The sequence below is a fragment of the Dermochelys coriacea genome, chromosome 3 (genome assembly GCF_009764565.3).
Source record: "Dermochelys coriacea isolate rDerCor1 chromosome 3, rDerCor1.pri.v4, whole genome shotgun sequence".
Classification (NCBI taxonomy): Eukaryota; Metazoa; Chordata; order Testudines; family Dermochelyidae; genus Dermochelys; species Dermochelys coriacea.
This window is the reverse complement of record NC_050070.1, coordinates 151,333,136-151,351,798: the sequence shown is the minus strand read 5'-3', so window position 1 is coordinate 151,351,798 and position 18,663 is coordinate 151,333,136. Positions and strand designations below refer to the sequence as shown.

The 18,663-nt window shown below is 46.3% G+C and overlaps 1 protein-coding gene across 5 annotated transcripts in view; it reads left to right on the top strand.

The window, feature by feature from the left end:
• The window catches only part of MDGA1 (MAM domain containing glycosylphosphatidylinositol anchor 1), a 196,645-nt gene that overhangs the window by 130,358 nt on the left and 47,624 nt on the right, over positions 1 to 18,663 (top strand). For all 5 annotated transcript variants that reach the window (XM_043511602.1, XM_043511606.1, XM_043511605.1 and 2 more), the window contains one exon: positions 4,661 to 4,812. In XM_043511602.1, the coding sequence (XP_043367537.1) occupies positions 4,661 to 4,812 (152 nt within the window). The remainder of the gene's footprint in view (positions 1 to 4,660; positions 4,813 to 18,663) is intronic.

Sequence of the window (18,663 nt, the reverse complement as noted above, 5' to 3'; positions counted from 1 at the left end):
TCATTTCACGTAGGCCACTGTACAGCTATCTGTTGGTATCCACTCTCCGCTAAAGACAGCCTGAATCGGATTTAAATGTTGACCAAGAAGGTGTGTAAGACTCGGCATCCCATCACCCTCCAGTCCTTTCTTTTAAAACAAAACCCTTCTTTTAGTGTGTATCCCTCTGGTTTCCCCCAATTTTTGTGCAGCGACATCTGCTTAGATAAAAACTAGGCAGGGTCTAATGCTGTTACTCGGTGGATTTGCTGCTGGGATTTGTGCAAATCCAGCATGTACGGTGAGTGAAATCCTTTCCGACTCCATGGGCAGCAAAAAGGGGGAGTGGCGCTTGAGCTCAAACCACACGTCTGATCCAGCCACTTCTGCTGATCGTTAAAGCTGTTTTTCCCTTGACCAGAGGTTTGACATGGGCCCCAGTTTCTACAGAGGTAGATTTACACCCCATCTTGCAGCAGATCAAGTATTTGTACTGACAAGCCCTTAGTGTGTGTGTGTGTGTGTGTGTGTGTGGTGGCCGGGAGCAGTGGAAGGTTGATGGGGATCTATTTTATTTCACTTAGTCATTTCTCAGGCACTGGTACTATGCTGGCCTTAGTCTTTTCCCTTGACATGCTCCCAGAACATCCTACTTTGACCAGCTACATCCCCTTCTCTAGTGACCCCTCCCCTATCCCTTCAGACCTCTGCACATTTGTGTGGCATTAGGTTTCTTTCCGTAACTTATGCCCCTTTCTTCACTAGCCTGCAGCCAGCACCTATGCTATCATTGCGAAATGAAGTCCATTATTCTCTGTCAAACAGAACTCTGACTCTAGAAAGCTTACTCATTCCTAGGGGACTTCGAAGTGCTTCCGGCACATGGATCCTTTCTGGAGCTGGTACTTAATGTATTAATGCCATTCAGTTTGTGGTGCTCAGTCCCATGAGACGGGATCCCCTTAGCAGCCAGCGTGTTCCTTCTGCTCCAGCCTTTCTCGAGAGCCAGGGCATAGCTTTCTAGTGCTAGCTTTCCGATTCCAAACTTCTTTGCCCGTTCTAATGACCAAACATCTACAGGTCCAGGGAAAACCTTGGCACTCATACAGCTGCCTGAAACTTTTGAATTCTTTCTTAGCACATATATCTGAGAAGGATAGCCCAGCGATTAGGGCATGAGTCTGGGACTTGGGCCACTTGGGGGGTCTATTCTCTGCTCTGCCACAAACTTCTAGCGTGACCTTGGGCAAATCACTTAGCCCTTCTGTGCTTCAGTTCCCCATCTGTAAAATGAGGATAATACTGTTCTACTTTACAGGGTGTTGTGATTCATTAAAGATTGTGAGGTGCTCAGATACTGTGGTCATGGGGGCCATGTAAGTACCTACAATGGATGGGTGCATGGGGGTGTTAGCTTCTTCCACAGCTAAGAAATTTAGCTTTGTTACAAAGTTTTACAGGCACAATGTGACTTCTAGGTTGTCCCTCACCTATTTCATGCCCCCCTCCCTTCTCCCCACACCTTGTATAGGCAAGCAGCACTACTGTCACACTCCTATGGTCTGGTCAGTGCTAATCCACTCTCCAGCTTCACCTACATATAAGGCCCAAAAATATGATCTGAATGTGTATCTGTCTGGTTCTCCTTTCACCCAAAAACAGTTGGAAAAAAGTCCAGCAACAGTTCAATTTTCCAGAAGTGAAGTTTTAAAAGTATCTGATATGCCGCAGTCATCATTAAAGGGCTCATTTTTCCCCCCCTCTTTGCTGCCACTTCCATCTCAGAGTCAATTAATAAGGAATTAATGTTATGCAAGATGGTAATTATCATCATTTCGGAATCCATTATGAAACTTGACTTCTACAGTCAATACAAAGCTGAATATGCAGTAATTAATCTCTGAGGTGATTCTGAACTTCTTGATTGTGCAAAAATTTTTCGATAAAAATAAGAAAAAAAGACTTGGACATAACTCTGATGGATAATATGAATGTTTAACAGAAAACACTGAATCCTTCTAAGCCTGATTACACCTCCATAGAATGACAGGGCCCATGCTTTGAGTGTAAAGTGACAGGAGTGTGCTCTGCCAATGGGAGTGTTTGGGGGGTGATGATGATATTTATGTTCTGCACTCCAGCAGTCTGTGCTATTTAGAGATGGCCCCAGTCTGGGAAATTCACACCTGCATTTGGACTCCCGCAAAGTCCAGGGAGAGTTCTGATTCAAGGCCATCTCTTGCCTTGTCCCTTTTCACTCGTGGGGCCACATTTTGAGCTCTGTCACAACAGTGTAAATCTGGAGCTACTCCATTAAGCTGGGTGCAGTGACTCTATTAATATTTTTCTCAATGACCTGGAAGAAAATGTAAAATCATCATTGGAAAAAGTTTTCAGATAACACACAAATGGAGGGATTGGTAAATAATGAAGAGGACAGGTCACTGATTCAGAGTGATCTGGATAGCATGGTAACCTGGGCACAAGCGAACAATATGCGTTTTAATGTGGCTAAGTGTAAATGTCGTCTTCTAGGAACAAAGAATGTAGGGCGCCCTTAGAGGATGGGAGGGATCTATCCTGGGAAGCAATGACCCTGGAAAGATTTGGGGGTTGTGGTGGATAATCAGCTGGACACAAGCTCCTGGTGTGACAACGTGGCCAAAAGAACAAATGCAATCCTGGGATGCACAAACGGGGGGATCTTAAATAGGTGCAGAGTAGTTATTTTAACTCTCTATTTGGCACAGGTGCAACCACTGCTGGACTACTATGTTCAGCATAGGCACCAACTCCGTGGGTGCTCCAGGGCTGGTAGGTGCACTGCACCCACTGGCAGTTCCCTGCCATGCCCCCAACTCCAGCTCTCCTCCGCCGCCTCCCTGGAGCGTGCTGCATGCCCACATTTTCCCCCTAGCTCCCAGCACTTGTGCCGCAAAACAGCTGTTTTGCACGGCAAGCACTGGGAGCGGGGAGGAAGGGGAATGCTGCGCGCTCGGGGAAGAGGCGGGGCCAGGGCAGGGATTTGAGGAAGGGGTCCAATAGGGGCTGGGAGGGAGTTGGGGCAGGGACTTTGGGGAAGGGGTTGGAATGGGGGTGGGGCAGGGGTGGGGAAAGGGTGGAGTAGGGCCAGCGGCAGAGGGGCGCCAGCACCCCCGGCGCTGAGAAAAGTTGGTGCCTATGGTGGTCAGTTCTGGTGCCCACAATTCAAGAAGGAAGTTGATGATAAATTGGAGTAGGTTCAGAGAAGAGCCATGAGAATGATTAAGGATTCAAAAACATGCCTCAGTGATAGACTCAAGGAGCTTAATCTATGTAGTTTAGCAAAGAGAAGGTTAAATGATGACTTGATTCCAGTCTATGAAAACCTATGTGTGGAACAGTTGTTTAACAATGGCATCTTCAGTCTAACAAAGAAAAGTGTAAAATGATCTAATGGCTGGAAGTTGAAGCTAGACAAATTCAGACTGGAAATAAGGTGTATATTTGTAACTATTGGAACAATTTACTAAGGGTTCTGGTGGATTCTCCATCACTGACATTCTTTATAGATTGAGATTGGATGTTCTTATAACAGATCTGCTCTAGGAATTATTTTGGGGAAGTTCTATGGCCTGTATTATACAGGAGGTCAGACTAGATGATCACAATGGTCCTTTCTGGCCTTGGAATCTGTGTGTTCAAAATCGCATTCTGGCCCTGATGCCTTGATTGCCGTCCAAGGGTGGGCAGCTGTCTCAAGAGATGGCTGAACCACACAAGGCACAGGATTCCATTCAATTAAGACCTTGAAAGTTTGGACACTTCCCTGAATCCTATTCAAACTCCTCAAGGCTGGAGAGCAGCTGAAAGCAGCTTTCCGTGTCATATTTTGGTGCTTGTCACCAGAAGCCCAGGAACACAGAGGAAAGGGGTTCAGGGGCAAACTTGAGGAAGGTTTTGGGTTGGGTCTTTGACCCAACCCAGTTCCTACCACAAATCCAGCTCACTTTGATCTTATCTGTGGAAGCAGAGGCAAATAAAGGTATGCTGCTGCCCCCATGAAAAATCCTTCTGTTACCAACCATCTAGCTTCTTTCTAGTGCATATTTTCCTCTGTCTCTCTCTTCCAGTGCAGCTCTTAATTTTCTAGGAGGAGTCATTGGCTCAGAAACACTATCTTTCCCACTTAAAATACAAATATGATCTATTGGCCAAAGGATATTTTCCCAGGGATTGTTAGCAGGAGGCTCTCTGAAGCAGCCAATGAAACAGGAGTTACAAAAATACCACTTTAAAGTTGCCTCAATCTAAACTGTTGCCTCAATCTATACTTCAGATAGAAGGGAGATCAGAGTTAGTTCAACCACAGAACTAAACCCATTGCTGCCTTCACTGGTGCAGTGTCATGGTGTGCTGGGGGTCACTGAGTTGTTACCTTCCCCCCAGTACCTTAGCCAGTGGAAATGGGAGCATAAAAACATATGGTTTGAATGGCTTTTAAAATGTAAATGAGGTGTTTGGCATGATGCCAGCCTGTGCCCCTGGGCACAGAGGACCTCCTCAGCTGCAGTTGGGCCGAAGAGTTGGTCAGTGAAGTCTTACCACAGTTGCCATCTCACCACCCTTGCCATCTCACTTTGTAACTTAAATTCCCACCCCCACACCCATCCCCTTTCTCTTCTTTCTTTTTCTTTCCCAGCAAAAGCTTACAACCCAGAGTTTTACTACGACACTCCCAACCCCACCCACAGCCAGAAGCAATCCAAGAACTACTCTTATGTCTTGCAGTGGACACAGAAGGAACCCGACGCAGTGGATCCCATTCTCAAGTACCGTCTGGATGTCCGGCAGGTAAGATCCCTAATCGCTCTTCTCCAGCACCGTGCCTGTACTTGGGAAGACCATCTTTCAGTGAGAGCTGTGAGAAGCTCGCCTCCAATACTACAGGCAGATTGGGAGCTGCTCTTAGCAGAGTAGCCAGAAACTGAGGGTTTGGCCACTCTTTCCCCTAAGGAATAAAAAAGGAAAGTCAATTGTGCAGGTCAGTGTTTACGTTCAAGTCTGTTGTAGGGGAGGATTGAGAGCTAAAAGGTCCCACTCCTTGATCTTTTCATGCTCTGTCTTCTGAATGGGGTTTTAATAAGAATACCCTCCCCCACCCCCTTCTCCTCCCCAGTCATCAGTAAAGTAGTGTAGATTGTATAGGTTGGAGACTCAGGCAAGTGGAATTTCAGCCGCTTCACTCCTTAAAATAAAGGGAATAAAGTGGCGAGCTCTCCAGGCTGGAACTGCAGGGAAAAGCCATTCTTTGTGTTACAGAAGGACTTTCATACAGTCACAGTAATGAAGTCATTGGAATTATAAAAAGAAAAGGAGTACTTGTGGCACCTTAGAGACTAACAAATTTATTAGAGCATAAGCTTTCGTGAGCTACAGCTCACTTCATCGGATGCAATGCAATGCAATGCAATGCATCCGATGAAGTGAGCTGTAGCTCACGAAAGCTTATGCTCTAATAAATTTGTTAGTCTCTAAGGTGCCACAAGTACTCCTTTTCTTTTTGCGAATACAGACTAACACGGCTGCTACTCTGAAACCTGTCATTGGAATTATATAAACTCTGCAGGAGCAGGGTTTTGGTTTCTAGTTCTGTACAGGGTGAAGGGGAATTGTGGAGGGCCAGAGAGGATCAGGGAAGATATGAGAGGGCACTGGCTAGAAAGGATCATAGCTTGACACTTTTAAGAGTGTGGGAAGCTAACCAAGTATTACAGAATGCTTTCATCCAGGCTTCGCTGCCTTATTTGGGGCAAAATGCCCAGATCTCTCCAGTGTTTTACAAATCCCAGGTTTTTAAGATTGTTGCTTCTTGGGGGTCTGGTAGTAAATGTGTTTGCGTGATGTTTGGGAGTAAAAGATTATTTACTATATATACAAAACAAAATAATTAAAGAATCCAAGTGCCTCCCTCCTTTGGGTCACATAGTGAGTCTCATCTTTGCCTCTGTTTGATTGTGAGCTCTCCAGGGAAGGGACTTCTTATATTTGTTTCTCGCACAGCGCAGAGTACGTTTTCCATGCGTAGCAAATAATCATCACAATACAGGACACAGGGGGCCTTCTTATAATGAAGTCACTTTATCACTGAACAGTTTCACTGTAAAATGAGATTCACTGTAACCAGAGTTGCCATTTCCGCCTTTGCAACTCTCTGAATTAATTTAGGATTTTCATTCTTTTTCATCCTCAACCAAGTTCCTCTCCACCCATAAGGTGAGTACATGTAGTCTCAGATCTGATTCTCATTTACACTGAGGCCCCTTTACACCTTTGCCTGGAAGAGGAGGAAAATGACATTTACGCTACTGGAGTGGTAGAAAGGCCTTTGTGGAAAGGAGAATTAGTGCTATTGTCTTTGTCTGCATTTCACAATATATCGCAGATGGCATTATCTGTTTCTCTTTTTTTGGCATCATTACATTCTTATAATGAATATTTTCCTGCATTTTCAATCTTAAACACATTTGCATAAATTTATTACTGGTTGAATGCTGCATCAATAGCTAAATCTCCCATGGGGGGGAGAGGGGGTTGGCACTGAATAAGGTATGGGGGGGGAAAGGGTAAAAGTTAGACTGTTCATTCCCCACTCAAGGCGGCGCTTGGACACATGCAGACGGAGAGTGGAAGGCAATAAGTTTCCACGATACTGCACTGGTCTGGTTCTTCTCCCACAATGCTGATCAGTGTTCTCACTCAGTGGGTGTGTTCCTCCTCCACTTTCCATAGTGGGGTTCACCTTTCCGTTCCTCCCCTCACTTCCCACCCTCTTTCTGGGTGATCTCATCCACTCTCATGTTCTTAACTCTCATCTTCATGCTGGTGACTCTCAGATCTCTCTCTGCACTCCCGACTTGTCTCTCTGCATCCAGTCCGTGCATCTCAGCCTGTCTCTCTGATCTTTTCCCCGGATGTCTCATCATCAGCTAAGACTAAACATGGCCAAAACAGAGCTTCCGATCTGTCCTCTGAAGCCCTGCCCATCTTCCAGTTCTTATGTCACTGCAACGCCATGCTGCTCCCTGTCACTTGCGCCTGTAAGGAGGGAGTCCCATCTTCAACTCCTTATTTTTTTATGCTATTTTCTCCAAGGGGGGGATGGCAGGGTACATCAACAATTTTTTGCCTTGTTTAATCTCCTGGGTTCCTCGCCTAGTGGAGAACATGAAGATGCTGGTGAACACAACTGTGAAAAGCAAAAAAGATGGTTTCCTCTGAAGAACCTTTAAGGGAAGAAAAATTTTGTGTGGATAAATTTAAGAGTGTGTTTCTCTGTGAACTCTTCTCCCTGGATACTACCTAGCTTCAAGGTGCTACCTATGGTGGAATGAAAGTTCTGTTATGGGAAGTCTGAGAGTAAGGATTTCCCTCCTCCCGCATTGTGATGGAACATTCTGCTCAGAGAAAATATGCCTTCTGATCAGTCATGTGCAGTGTCGGTCCCAGGACACGAGAGACCAGGTGGGTGAGATAATCTTTTATTGGACCCACTTCTGTTGGTGAAAGAGAGACGCTTTTGAGCTTCACAGAGCTCTTCTTCAGGCCTAAGAAAAAGGTACTCATCAGTCAGCCATTCCCAGTGTTAGAGATCCTAATTTTCCAGCCAGCTGAAATTCATCAATTCCTCAGCATCCTGGGAGCTGCTCAGGTTCACTGGCCTGTCAGAATTCATTCTTCAGCACCATGACACACCCTGAACACGTCTGAGCCAAGAGAGGGGATTCTTGGGTGCTGACTGGTGAGGGGCAGCCAGGTGATTCTCTTGCTGAGCTGGAATTACAGGAGGTGCAAGAGGAGTAAATGTAATCACCTTTGCTGGGTCTCATTTCAGTTGCCTCAGTTTGGTTTAAGGGCTCTTGGGGGTGGGAGGGAGTGTAAATATATAATGCGAAGATCCCTAAGCAGCAGCATGCTTTACAGTGCCCCGGGGACCCCCTTGAATTGAAATTGCCTACTGCACTTGTTAAACTGTGGGTGGGAGTAGAAGCGTTTGCTTATTGTTCAGCTGGCAAAGTGGCTTCTAGCCTTCTGTCTCTTCCTGTGCAGCAGCTTTGGACAGACAGTAGGGTTCGATGGGGCTGCACATTCCAGGGTGACGGATCTATGAGAATCAAGTACTTCAGAGATGCTGGCATTTCCTGCCCGGGGACTCCCAACACGAGGCCTGTGCATTTTCAGATGGAATTTGATCATTCAGGGCGCTGATGATGATGATTATAATGACAGACAAACCAATTCCATTTGGATACAAATTTACCTAAACTTAAAAAATAGCCTGATAGCTTTGAGCCACCCCCAGGGACAACACCAGCGGTAGCAGTTCAAGCCTCTTGAAAAGCCTCAGTTTTATCTCTCACTTGAACGACCACTCCTCCAGCAGTATGCCACCCAATTGTACCATGCAGCAGCACTGGCTTCATTAGTGCTTTGGAGGGAAGCTTGTTCTGCACCAAAGACTCTGCAAAGCCCTACAGTGTTCTGTTCTGTTGGGGGATTCTTTTTTTATTTCTTGCTCCAGGAGGTAACCCCTCGTAGTCCTGACCAAGGTCGATCCTGCTTATGAAGTCTAGTGAGTTGCAGTCTCAGGTGGCTTGACTGTGGGTAGACTGTAAGGCCTAGGGTTATTTTTCTTCCAAGCATAGATATGTTCCTATAGCATGGAAAGGCACCAGACATGCTCTGAAAGCTTCCTGCATCACTTGGGGATTCGGAGCAGCCTACTCAAACCAAACCCTGGCTTAAAAATATTAAAAAAAAAAAAACCAACAACCCTTTCAGTTGCTTGTTTCTCTGTGTGGTTTATGCCCTCCCACAGCTCTGCTCTAATATTAAAGGGAAATAAAAAGCCTTCTAATATTGTGTGCAGGTTGCATCCTGGAGGAAGGAGCTGAGCTGAGCTGGTGGTTACAGGGGACAATGGCAGAATTACTGTGCGCTCAATGAGACGGAACCCAGCTGTGACCCGAGGTGGAGGGAGAAAGAGGCAGGAGAAGGTACCAGCGCAGAAGGAGCGTTTAATCTTCATGCAGCCCCTCAGGGGGACCTGAGGCTAACGTTTTCTTCTTAAATTCTGATGCATCTCCTCAGACCAAAAGCAGGCCAGTTTAACACATTCCTGCCATTCCTCCGATTGGAACAGCCTCAGATTTGCCTGGCAAAGTGTTCCTCAGACCCCCTCAACAGCCTACACCAGCCAGCCATCTGCAATGTAGGCCGCTCGCTTCCCCATTAACTCTAAAGAGTGCTCCCCTCCTAGACCTACTCACTAAAGTAGCTAACCAGGTAGCCATCTCCAATTAATTCCTGCCAGGAAGCCCAGTCTGTCTTTAATGAGAGCGGCCCTGTGCAACATCAGAGTGACTGGAGCGGGGGAGAGAGTGACTCTCTTTGTTGGTGCTTTCATCCTCTCCCTGTTTGATAAACCTCCTCGGCTGTCTACAAAACTGAGCAGGGCTTGGGAGCCAGCTGCTGCTCACGCCATCAGCCAGCCAGAGGGTGTTAATGAGGGCTAAGGCGGTGGGGAGCCAGGCTCACCACATTGGAGGTGACAGAGCCGCTAGGCCAAACGCAGGACAGGGCCGTTAGCAGGGATTTAATGATGGAGATTAGAGTGGAAGGTTAACTCTGCTGATGACCATTGTAGTGCAGCAGGAGGTGTTGTATGCTGAGCTCTGTTTACCGTGACATGGTCTCTTTCTTGCCTCTAACGTGTTTTTACCCTCCTCCAACCCTACTCAATCAGTGTCTCTTTAGATGTTCGCAAAAAGAAAAGGAGTACTTGTGGCACCTTAGAGACTAACAAATTTATTAGAGCATAAGCTTTCGTGAGCTATAGCTCACTTCATCGGATGCATTTGGTGGAAAAAACAGAGGGGAGATTGATATACACACACAGAGAACATGAAACAATGGGTTTATCATACACACTGTAAGGAGAGTGATCACTTAAGATGAGCCATCACCAGCAGCAGGGGGGGAAAGGAGGAAAACCTTTCATGGTGACAAGCAAGGTAGGCTATTACCAGCAGTTAACAAGAATATCTGAGGAACAGTGGGGGGTGGGGTGGGGGGAGAAATACCATGGGGAAATAGTTTTACTTTGTGTAATGACTCATCCATTCCCAGTCTCTATTCAAGCCTAAGTTAATTGTATCCAGTTTGCAAATTAATTCCAATTCAGCAGTCTCTCGTTGGAGTCTGTTTTTGAAGCTTTTTCGTTGAAGAATAGCTACTCTTAGGTCTGTAATCGAGTGACCAGAGAGATTGAAGTGTTCTCCAACTGGTTTTTGAATGTTATAATTCTTGACGTCTGATTTGTGTCCATTCACTCGATCCATTGTCTACAGCCAAGCGCTACGATATAACCGCATTTGCTCCAACCCCTCAGACAGAGACAAACACCTACAAGATCTCTATCATGCATTCCTACAACTACAATACCCACCTGCTGAAGTGAAGAAACAGATTGACAGAGCCAGAAGAGTATCCAGAAGTCACCTACTACAGGACAGGCCCAACAAAGAAAAGAACAGAACGCCACTAGTCATCACCTTCAGCCCCCAACTAAAACCTCTCCAACGCATCATCAAGGATCTACAACCTATCCTGAAGGACGACCCATCACTCTCACAGATCTTGGGAGACAGGCCAGTCCTTGCTTACAGACAGCCCCCCAATCTGAAGCAAATACTCACCAGCAACCACACAACAGAACCACTAACCCAGGAACCTATCCTTGCAACAAAGCCCGTTGCCAACTCTGTCCACATATCTATTCGGGGATACCATCATAGGGCCTAATCACATCAGCCACACTATCAGAGGCTCGTTCACTTGCGCATCTACCAATGTGATATATGCCATCATGTGCCAGCAATGCCCCTCTGCCATGTACATTGGCCAAACTGGACAGTCTCTACGTAAAAGAATGAATGGACACAAATCAGACGTCAAGAATTATAACATTCAAAAACCAGCTGGAGAACACTTCACTCTCTCTGGTCACTCGATTACAGACCTAAGAGTAGCTATCCTTCAACAAAAAAGCTTCAAAAACAGACTCCAACGAGAGACTGCTGAATTGGAATTAATTTGCAAACTGGATACAATTAACTTAGGCTTGAATAGAGACTGGGAATGGATGAGTCATTACACAAAGTAAAACTATTTCCCCATGGTATTTCTCCCCCCACCCCACCCCCCACTGTTCCTCAGATATTCTTGTTAACTGATGGAAATAGCCTACCTTGCTTGTCACCATGAAAGGTTTTCCTCCTTTCCCCCCCCGCTGCTGGTGATGGCTTATCTTAAGTGATCACTCTCCTTACAGTGTGTATGATAAACCCATTGTTTCATGTTCTCTGTGTGTGTATATCAATCTCCCCTCTGTTTTTTCCACCAAATGCATCCGATGAAGTGAGCTGTAGCTCACGAAAGCTTATGCTCAAATAAATTTGTTAGTCTCTAAGGTGCCACAAGTACTCCTTTTCTTTTTGCGAATACAGACTAACACAGCTGCTACTCTGAAACCTGTTTTTAGATGTTGTTCTGTCTCGTTAGTGCAGAAAGCCAAAAGCCCCTGCAGGGGCAGAAAGGACAAGGGCTGGAGGGGATCCCTTACCTGTGTGCTCTAGTTCCTCCTGCTGGCTGACTGAAGCAGTGGCATTGGAGCTCCAAAGTAAGGTGTCACCAGCCCTCCATGCTGTTTGCTTTCATTTTAAGAACCAGAGTTCTCCGCTCAGCACACAAGCCAGCCTGTAGTAACACACCAGTGTATGTATTTCCCCATTCAGGAGCAATCTCAGAGCGACAAGCTCGTGTACGCAACCCTGTGCTCATGAGCAACTGAACCCTAACAAACATAAATGTCCCAGCACTAACCAGCTAATATGTGCGTCCCAGCAGGTACAGACAATCCTTCAATAGCAACCCAACGGGCCCAGCCTAGCACTCTCAAACAATAATAAAGCCGGGCTCGGTTCAGAGCTCATGCTTTAGGAAGGGTTCTGAACCAGTGAAGAAGGAAAACACGGTGGTGGATGCCTCTCCTAGCATGCGGTCCCCGAGGCCGGGAGATGAACCAAGCCCCTTTTCCAGACATGGTCACTGCTTCGGGTGAAACTGCTCTGGAAATGGTATCGAGATGTCTTGCGGGGGAGAGGGGGAAGGGTTACCTTGGGCCTACAAAACTGAAACTCTCCTCCTAAGACAGACTCAGGTGTCTGAACTCACTTTACAAAAACAGGCTAACATTTTGCCAGCTCCTGGGGATTATGCGCTGTCTAGGCAACACCATGATCATCACCAAGGAAACGACTCCACATGAGGCTATAATGATGGGCCTTTGTCCATAACATAATTATCCTGAGGTTCATTGCTTGTGCACATATTGGGCCACCATCTGCTCTCCCACACATTGGTGTCTGACAGGATTTTCACCTCAGGAGTCCCTGCAGGAGCTATCCTGGAACGGAACGGAGCACAGTCAGAGGAACCTAGTTCAAGTTCTTAAATTTAAGTAGGATTTCGTGAAAATCGATCAGTCCCTTTTGTTTAATAGTATCCTATAATGTTAGAACAAGAGGTCAGAGAATTTACCAGTGGCTGGTAAATTCACAGAGACACAAGTAAAAGTTCTATACGTAGGAATGAATTAAGCCGACTTGGAGTTACACATGGAATGGGTATGGCCCACGGTGGGTCGTCTGCCTGTAGAGTTACTTCTGGAAGTGGTTGAGTCCCCCACCGAAAGGCTACATAACTTTGGGTATGTCTACGTTGCAGTCAGAGGTACGATCACAGCACATGTAAACGCACCCTAGCGAACTTTGATCTGGCTAGCTCCAATAATAATTAGCAGTGAAGCTGAGGCTGCACCGGCTAGCCACTTGAGAACACTCCCAGGTAGGCTTGTACAGCCTGTGCTGCTGCTTTGGCTTCACTGCTACTGTTTGAGCTAGCTAGCTCGGCTGTGTCTAGACATGCTGCAATCACACCTGTCGCTGCAGTGCAGACATACCCTTTGTGACCAAAAAGAAAAGGAGTACTTGTGGCACCTTAGAGACTAACAAATTTATTAGAGCATAAGCTTTCGTGAGCTACAGCTCACTTCAATAAATTTGTTAGTCTCTAAGGTGCCACAAGTACTCCTTTTCTTTTTGAGAATACAGACTAACACGGCTGCTACTCTGAAACCTTTGTGACCAGTAATTGTAGTTATGAGGTAATCACAGATCAGGGCATAAAATCATTGTTTTGTAGGATGAGAAGAGCTGATCAAAAAAATTTCAATGAAACAATTTTCTGTCAAAATGTTTAAATTTAAGTTTTGAAAGAATTTTCATCTAGGTATCTCAGATTCAGGGTAGATTTTCTGGTCAAAACCAGAAAGCGAGAGACCCAGACTAGTCCCAGAATTGCCAATGCTTACCTGGGATGTGGAAGACCAGATGCAAGTTCCTGCTTTGAATCGGGTCAAGCAAGGATATTAACCTGGGTCTCCTCCCACACCCCAGCGGAGTGCCCTAAACACCGGATTATAGAGTTAGACTTCTCTCACGTACAATGAATATTCATTTATACAAAGTGGAGCAACTCCAACAAGCGAGATTGAGTCAGTTTCATCAGCTTGCCAGTACCTCCCTTGCCCATACAGCTTTGGTGAGGACTGGGAACTGCAGATACCTGGCCACAAAGTGCCAAGTGCAGGCATGAGATTGAGTTTCATAAAGTCATCTCATATTTAGGATGATCCTCCCATGTTGGGATGGCTTATGAGTGTGGAAAGGTTTTTTTTATCAACTTCCTTTTTGCCTTCCCTAGCCACCAGGCTGGTATCTGTTTATGAAGTGCTGCCATAATAGGACACCATCAAAGTAAAAATTGCATTGGCTACAAAAATGTCCTCCCCTGCAGTGAGTAACACTTCAGATGAGTAACACCTGGAGAAGGTTCTCGGATCTAATTTACTTTCCATCATTGATGCAATTTGTTTACTTTTTGCTCAGCCAGTGACACTAGACTGATCAGTTTCACTTTCTAGCACCATTGCCTTCTTGAGACTACTGGCGTAAGTAAGGGTGTGCAGGACAAAGCCCTTAATGAGGCAGAGGCCATTGGAGGAGGGAAAACAGCAGATGGGGGTGGTTTGAAGTTCTTGGCTCACACGGCCATGAGGCAGAAAAAGCAGGAAGGAGGTGACTGCATCTTTAAGGTCCGCGAGAGGAAAAGTGGTTTGGGATGCTCAGTAGAATTGAGTGACAGCTGTGCTGGGCGAAAGGGGACCTGTAGGCAGAGATCAATAGCGCATGATGGATAAGACTCCTCCTGAAGCCTAATAAGATTTCTGTGTCAGGCCCCGGGAAAAGCAGCAGCATCCCCATTGATATTTGGGAACAGAGGGGGCAGTATCATGCTCGATCTGCTCCCACCACTGCTCAGTACTGGCCATGCAGCTGCAGTCACATCTGCTGACAAGTGTTTAGTCTTCCCTGCTTTCCACTCTGGATGTTTGTCAGTGGGTTGTGTCTGTGAGGGCATCCACTAGCATGCGGGCTTCTCTGCTAGGTCGGAAGGGTTGGAAAGATTCCAAACTAGTTGCATATTTTGGGGCTGGGAGAGGAGGGAGCTCCTTCTAGTTTCAAATATATATGCTACGCAGACCAATTTCTGTGCTAGCTAACTCCACAAAGGTTTGCTTCCACTTGGGACTAGCACAGTGGGGCCAGGGGAGGTGACTCCCACCCGGGGCTGGCTCACTGCAGCCACGCGATGGGGGCAGGAGGGTGATTGCTAAATCATGCAGTATGGTTCCGAAGGGCTCTGCCAGTGAGAGGCTCAGAGTGATACCTGCAAGCTTAGCAGTTTAGTGCAGAATCCTGTATGCCAGCAGTGTCTTCAAGCTGATACTGGTTCAGCTTGGTTCCTATTGGATGGACCAGGAGAAGGTAAATCCGACATTAGACCAGCCTGACATCTGTCAGCTCTGCTAGTGAGATTCTGTTTTAATGCACCCAGGAGGAGTTCAGCAAATGATTCGCAACAAATAATTTGATTTAATTTTGACTTGTTTTATTCACAAATTGCTCATGAACAATCATTAAACGGTCAGATTTATTCGTTATTGACTGTGATTCAGGAAGGTACGCAGCCAATAATCCTGGATCTGCAGCTCATTTGCAAGTGCTTAGTTGGGAACGCTGGCAATTTCAGCTGTGCAGGTTAGTTGCATCAGTTCTGTGGTGTTTCTGTTCTCTGACTGGCTGATTTCCATAACTAATCTACACAGTCTAGAGAGTAAGTTGTGGGTGTTATTTAGGGGTGTTATTTAGCAATTCAGAATTTACTTTTCAGTGAAAATTTGATCTTAAAATTCACTTTTCATGAGTATTTGTGCTAGTAAAACTGAAGTGCTTGATTGTCCGAGAGAGAACACAGTAAGTGGGTTATCTTTCTAATACAAACAATTATGGATAATTTTTTTCCATCATTAGCTCCACTCTAATTTGGGTTATCATCAGAGTTTGACTAGGACAATAGAACTAATGCCCCAACTTTTATAAAAGGGCCATATGCTCTCCGGTGACTGCTGATTGCATGGCCTTGTCTACCTGTCTAACTTCAGCAACACAGCATCTCCAAGCACCAGAAGCTGTGAGTGGAGGACGGGATGGATCACTCGATTACGTGTTCTGTTCATTCCCTCTGAAGCACCTGGCACTGGCTACTGTCAGAAGATAGGATACTGAGCTAGATGGACCTTTGGTCTGCCCCAGCGTGGCCATTCTTATGTTCTTTCCCTGCTGGGGCTTTGGCTCAGTGCTAATTCAGGAACAGCGGGGAGCGAAGAGCACCTGCACTGTATCCCTATGCCAGCCTTTCAGGTGTGAGATGTTGAGTCCACTTTGCGTGTTCCTGTCCAGCTGGCTGTTCACATAGTTGGTCTTGTACAGAGCGGAGCACAGGAAGAGAAATGCAAGCCAGGCATCAAAGAGAAAAGCAAGAGAGCCTTTCATGCCTATCTCTTATCTTTCCCCCCCCCCCCTTTGGTGCTTTTAAGGAGTACACGCTAGTTATTGAGTCTTTCTGAGAGTCCCTATTGGAAGGTTGGGATGCTGCTTGGGGATGCTTCCTTTCTTTACTTTACTTCATTTACCATTTTCAATAGCTTCCTCCACTGTTCTCCCACCCTTCTTGGCCTTTTTCATGTATATTTGCCCTCTCCTCCCCTCACTTTCTTTCCTTTTCTTTTTGTTCTCTTTCTCTCCTCTGGTTCATTCATGAAAGCTGGTTGTGTGTGGCTTTGGAGGAGAGAGAGGAGCCAAAGCAGGGAGAGTGCACGTTGGGGTTTGCAATCTCTCCCGTAGCAAGTATCAGCTAGCCAGATGCATACTCCCCATGGTGCATAGAGGTGTTTCTTTGTAAGAGAGAGAGGTGAGTGCCTTCGGGGAGGAACATACTCTGTGGTTATGCTTTGGTGGAAGAGTACATTATCTTGTCAAAAAGAGGAAAAAAATCCTCCTCTCTAGAGCTAGACTATGAAACGGTTGCAGGCTGGGTAGCTGGATTTCCACAGCCCAGAAGCAGGGTTATAGTCACTGCTAGAAATTGCTTTCTGTAACTGTTTGCAATTATGTACAATGACCTTTTCCCATCAAATAAAACACTAAAAAGCTTCTATAGCTCCGGGGTTCCCAAAGTGCAGCTCACAGAGCTCAATAATGAGACCTCTGGCCAGCCACCTTTCATATCCAGGTTAGGCCCATGGGGACAACAATCCCAGCATGTAAAGCTCCATCTTGAGCCAACTGGGCTGGTGGCTTGGATCAAGAAGGATTTTGTGCCGGACTCTGTATTCTCCCTTTGTACTTAAGGTGAGGGCAATTGCGATGAAATTAGGGATGGCCTTGGGGACCCAGACATTTGCCAGCATGCCCTATTGTAGGATTGACTTGGGTAAGTGGTTTCATTAGGCCAGGTGGTGTGCCAGCAGGTTCCATTTAAGGGACACTGGGCTCGAATAATAAACAGTTCTGCACTTTGTTTTGTTTTAAAATAAAAGTCTCCTTGCCAACCCTCCCACAATGGATTCTGTCATTGGCAGGGAGGCCAAGTAGGCAGGCTGTGCCGATGGCATTCCCCTCTGGCTCCTAGATGCCATGTCTCTTTGGCAGGAGCGGAGCCCGTTGGTGCAGTGTTGGCCCTGGCCCGGACTCTGCGTCTGCTGGGGATAAAGTGAGAACTTCAGGCTGTGTGGTGTGAATTCAGGTGCCTGCCAGCATGGGCAGCTGAAGTCAGGATCTTGTGATCTTGGCCTTGTGGTCTGAGAGGCCCTAGCCCAAACAGCAGGGCCCTGTGCACCTGAGGGACTGAGAGAGAAAGATAATGGAGCGTAGGGAGAAATGAGGAGGAAGAGCCTATTGGAGCGCAGGGGTAGGAGGATCAATCTGAAAGGAAGTGTTTCTGTGATGAGGAGGTGGGGTAGTTTGGGGGAACCAACATTCTGGTTGAGCTAGGTCCCACTCATGCTTGATTCACACCTGGCTTTCACTAGCACTAAATTCATTCAAATTCAAGGGGGGAAGGAGCAGGAGTCCGTGGTTTCCCCTCCTTTCCTGTCCTGATGTCTGGCCAGATACCTTTATCCCAGCCCAAGGCTCCCGCTCACCTTGGGATCGGTGGTGTGGTGCGGTGCAGATTCTGTAAGGCCCAGAGCTCAGACAGCTGCCAGGCATCCTTTAGCTTGGCTGAACATTTCACTTGATTCTCTTCCTGAAGAAGTGAAGATTAGGTCTGTTCTTCTTACATGGGGGACATATGTTAATAAAATACATATTGCTTTCTCATCAGCCCCTAATGAAAGACATCATTGAAAAGTGTGGAACAAGCCGTTACCGTAATTCATGACAGCACCAATTTGGCTTCTCTGGGAAGCTGTAAACTGCTGCTCTTGGCACCTAATGAGGATGGGCAGCTGATTGTGTGGGTGAGAGAGCGGGAGAGAGACTGTCGCCTGCCTTCGCTGGCTCAGGCCCTCCCCTGCAGCCCAGCTGAAGATCGCAATGGCTTTTCCATTTGGAGCTGGGATTTCTTTTCCACTCAGCCCAGGAGGGGAATAACTCTCCTAATAACAGTTTACTGCCAGCTGAAATATGTTTCGGGACCATTCATTTGGCTTTAATAATGAATTTGCTTTGGATGTCGTGCTCGCTTACCAGCGACATTTGAACCATCATATTTGACTAGATCAAGAGCTCACAAAACAGAAAGACGTGAATTTTTAGTTCACCCCTGTGCATGACTGTGAAAAGTGGATTTTATATCTGTAAGCAATGATTATTTCCCCCTAAAGCCTATAATTTGAATCATGCTTATCCAGTGGGGGGAATGGAAACCAAACCATTTGGGAAATTTCCTCCAGTCCTGGGACGTCTTCTCTTGACATATGTCCATCCAAGACTGAGAGTAGGAAATAATCCAAGACACGAGGTTTGACCAAAGCTCAGAGAAATATCTCAGCTGTTGGTTTTGTATCTAAACAGAATCACCCAAGCACCCATCTCTAGAGCTTCAACATGGCCAGATACCAGCCAAAGAAATCGGGGGTGGTTCTTTATCCCCAGGGAAGCTCTTTGTTGCAGAATG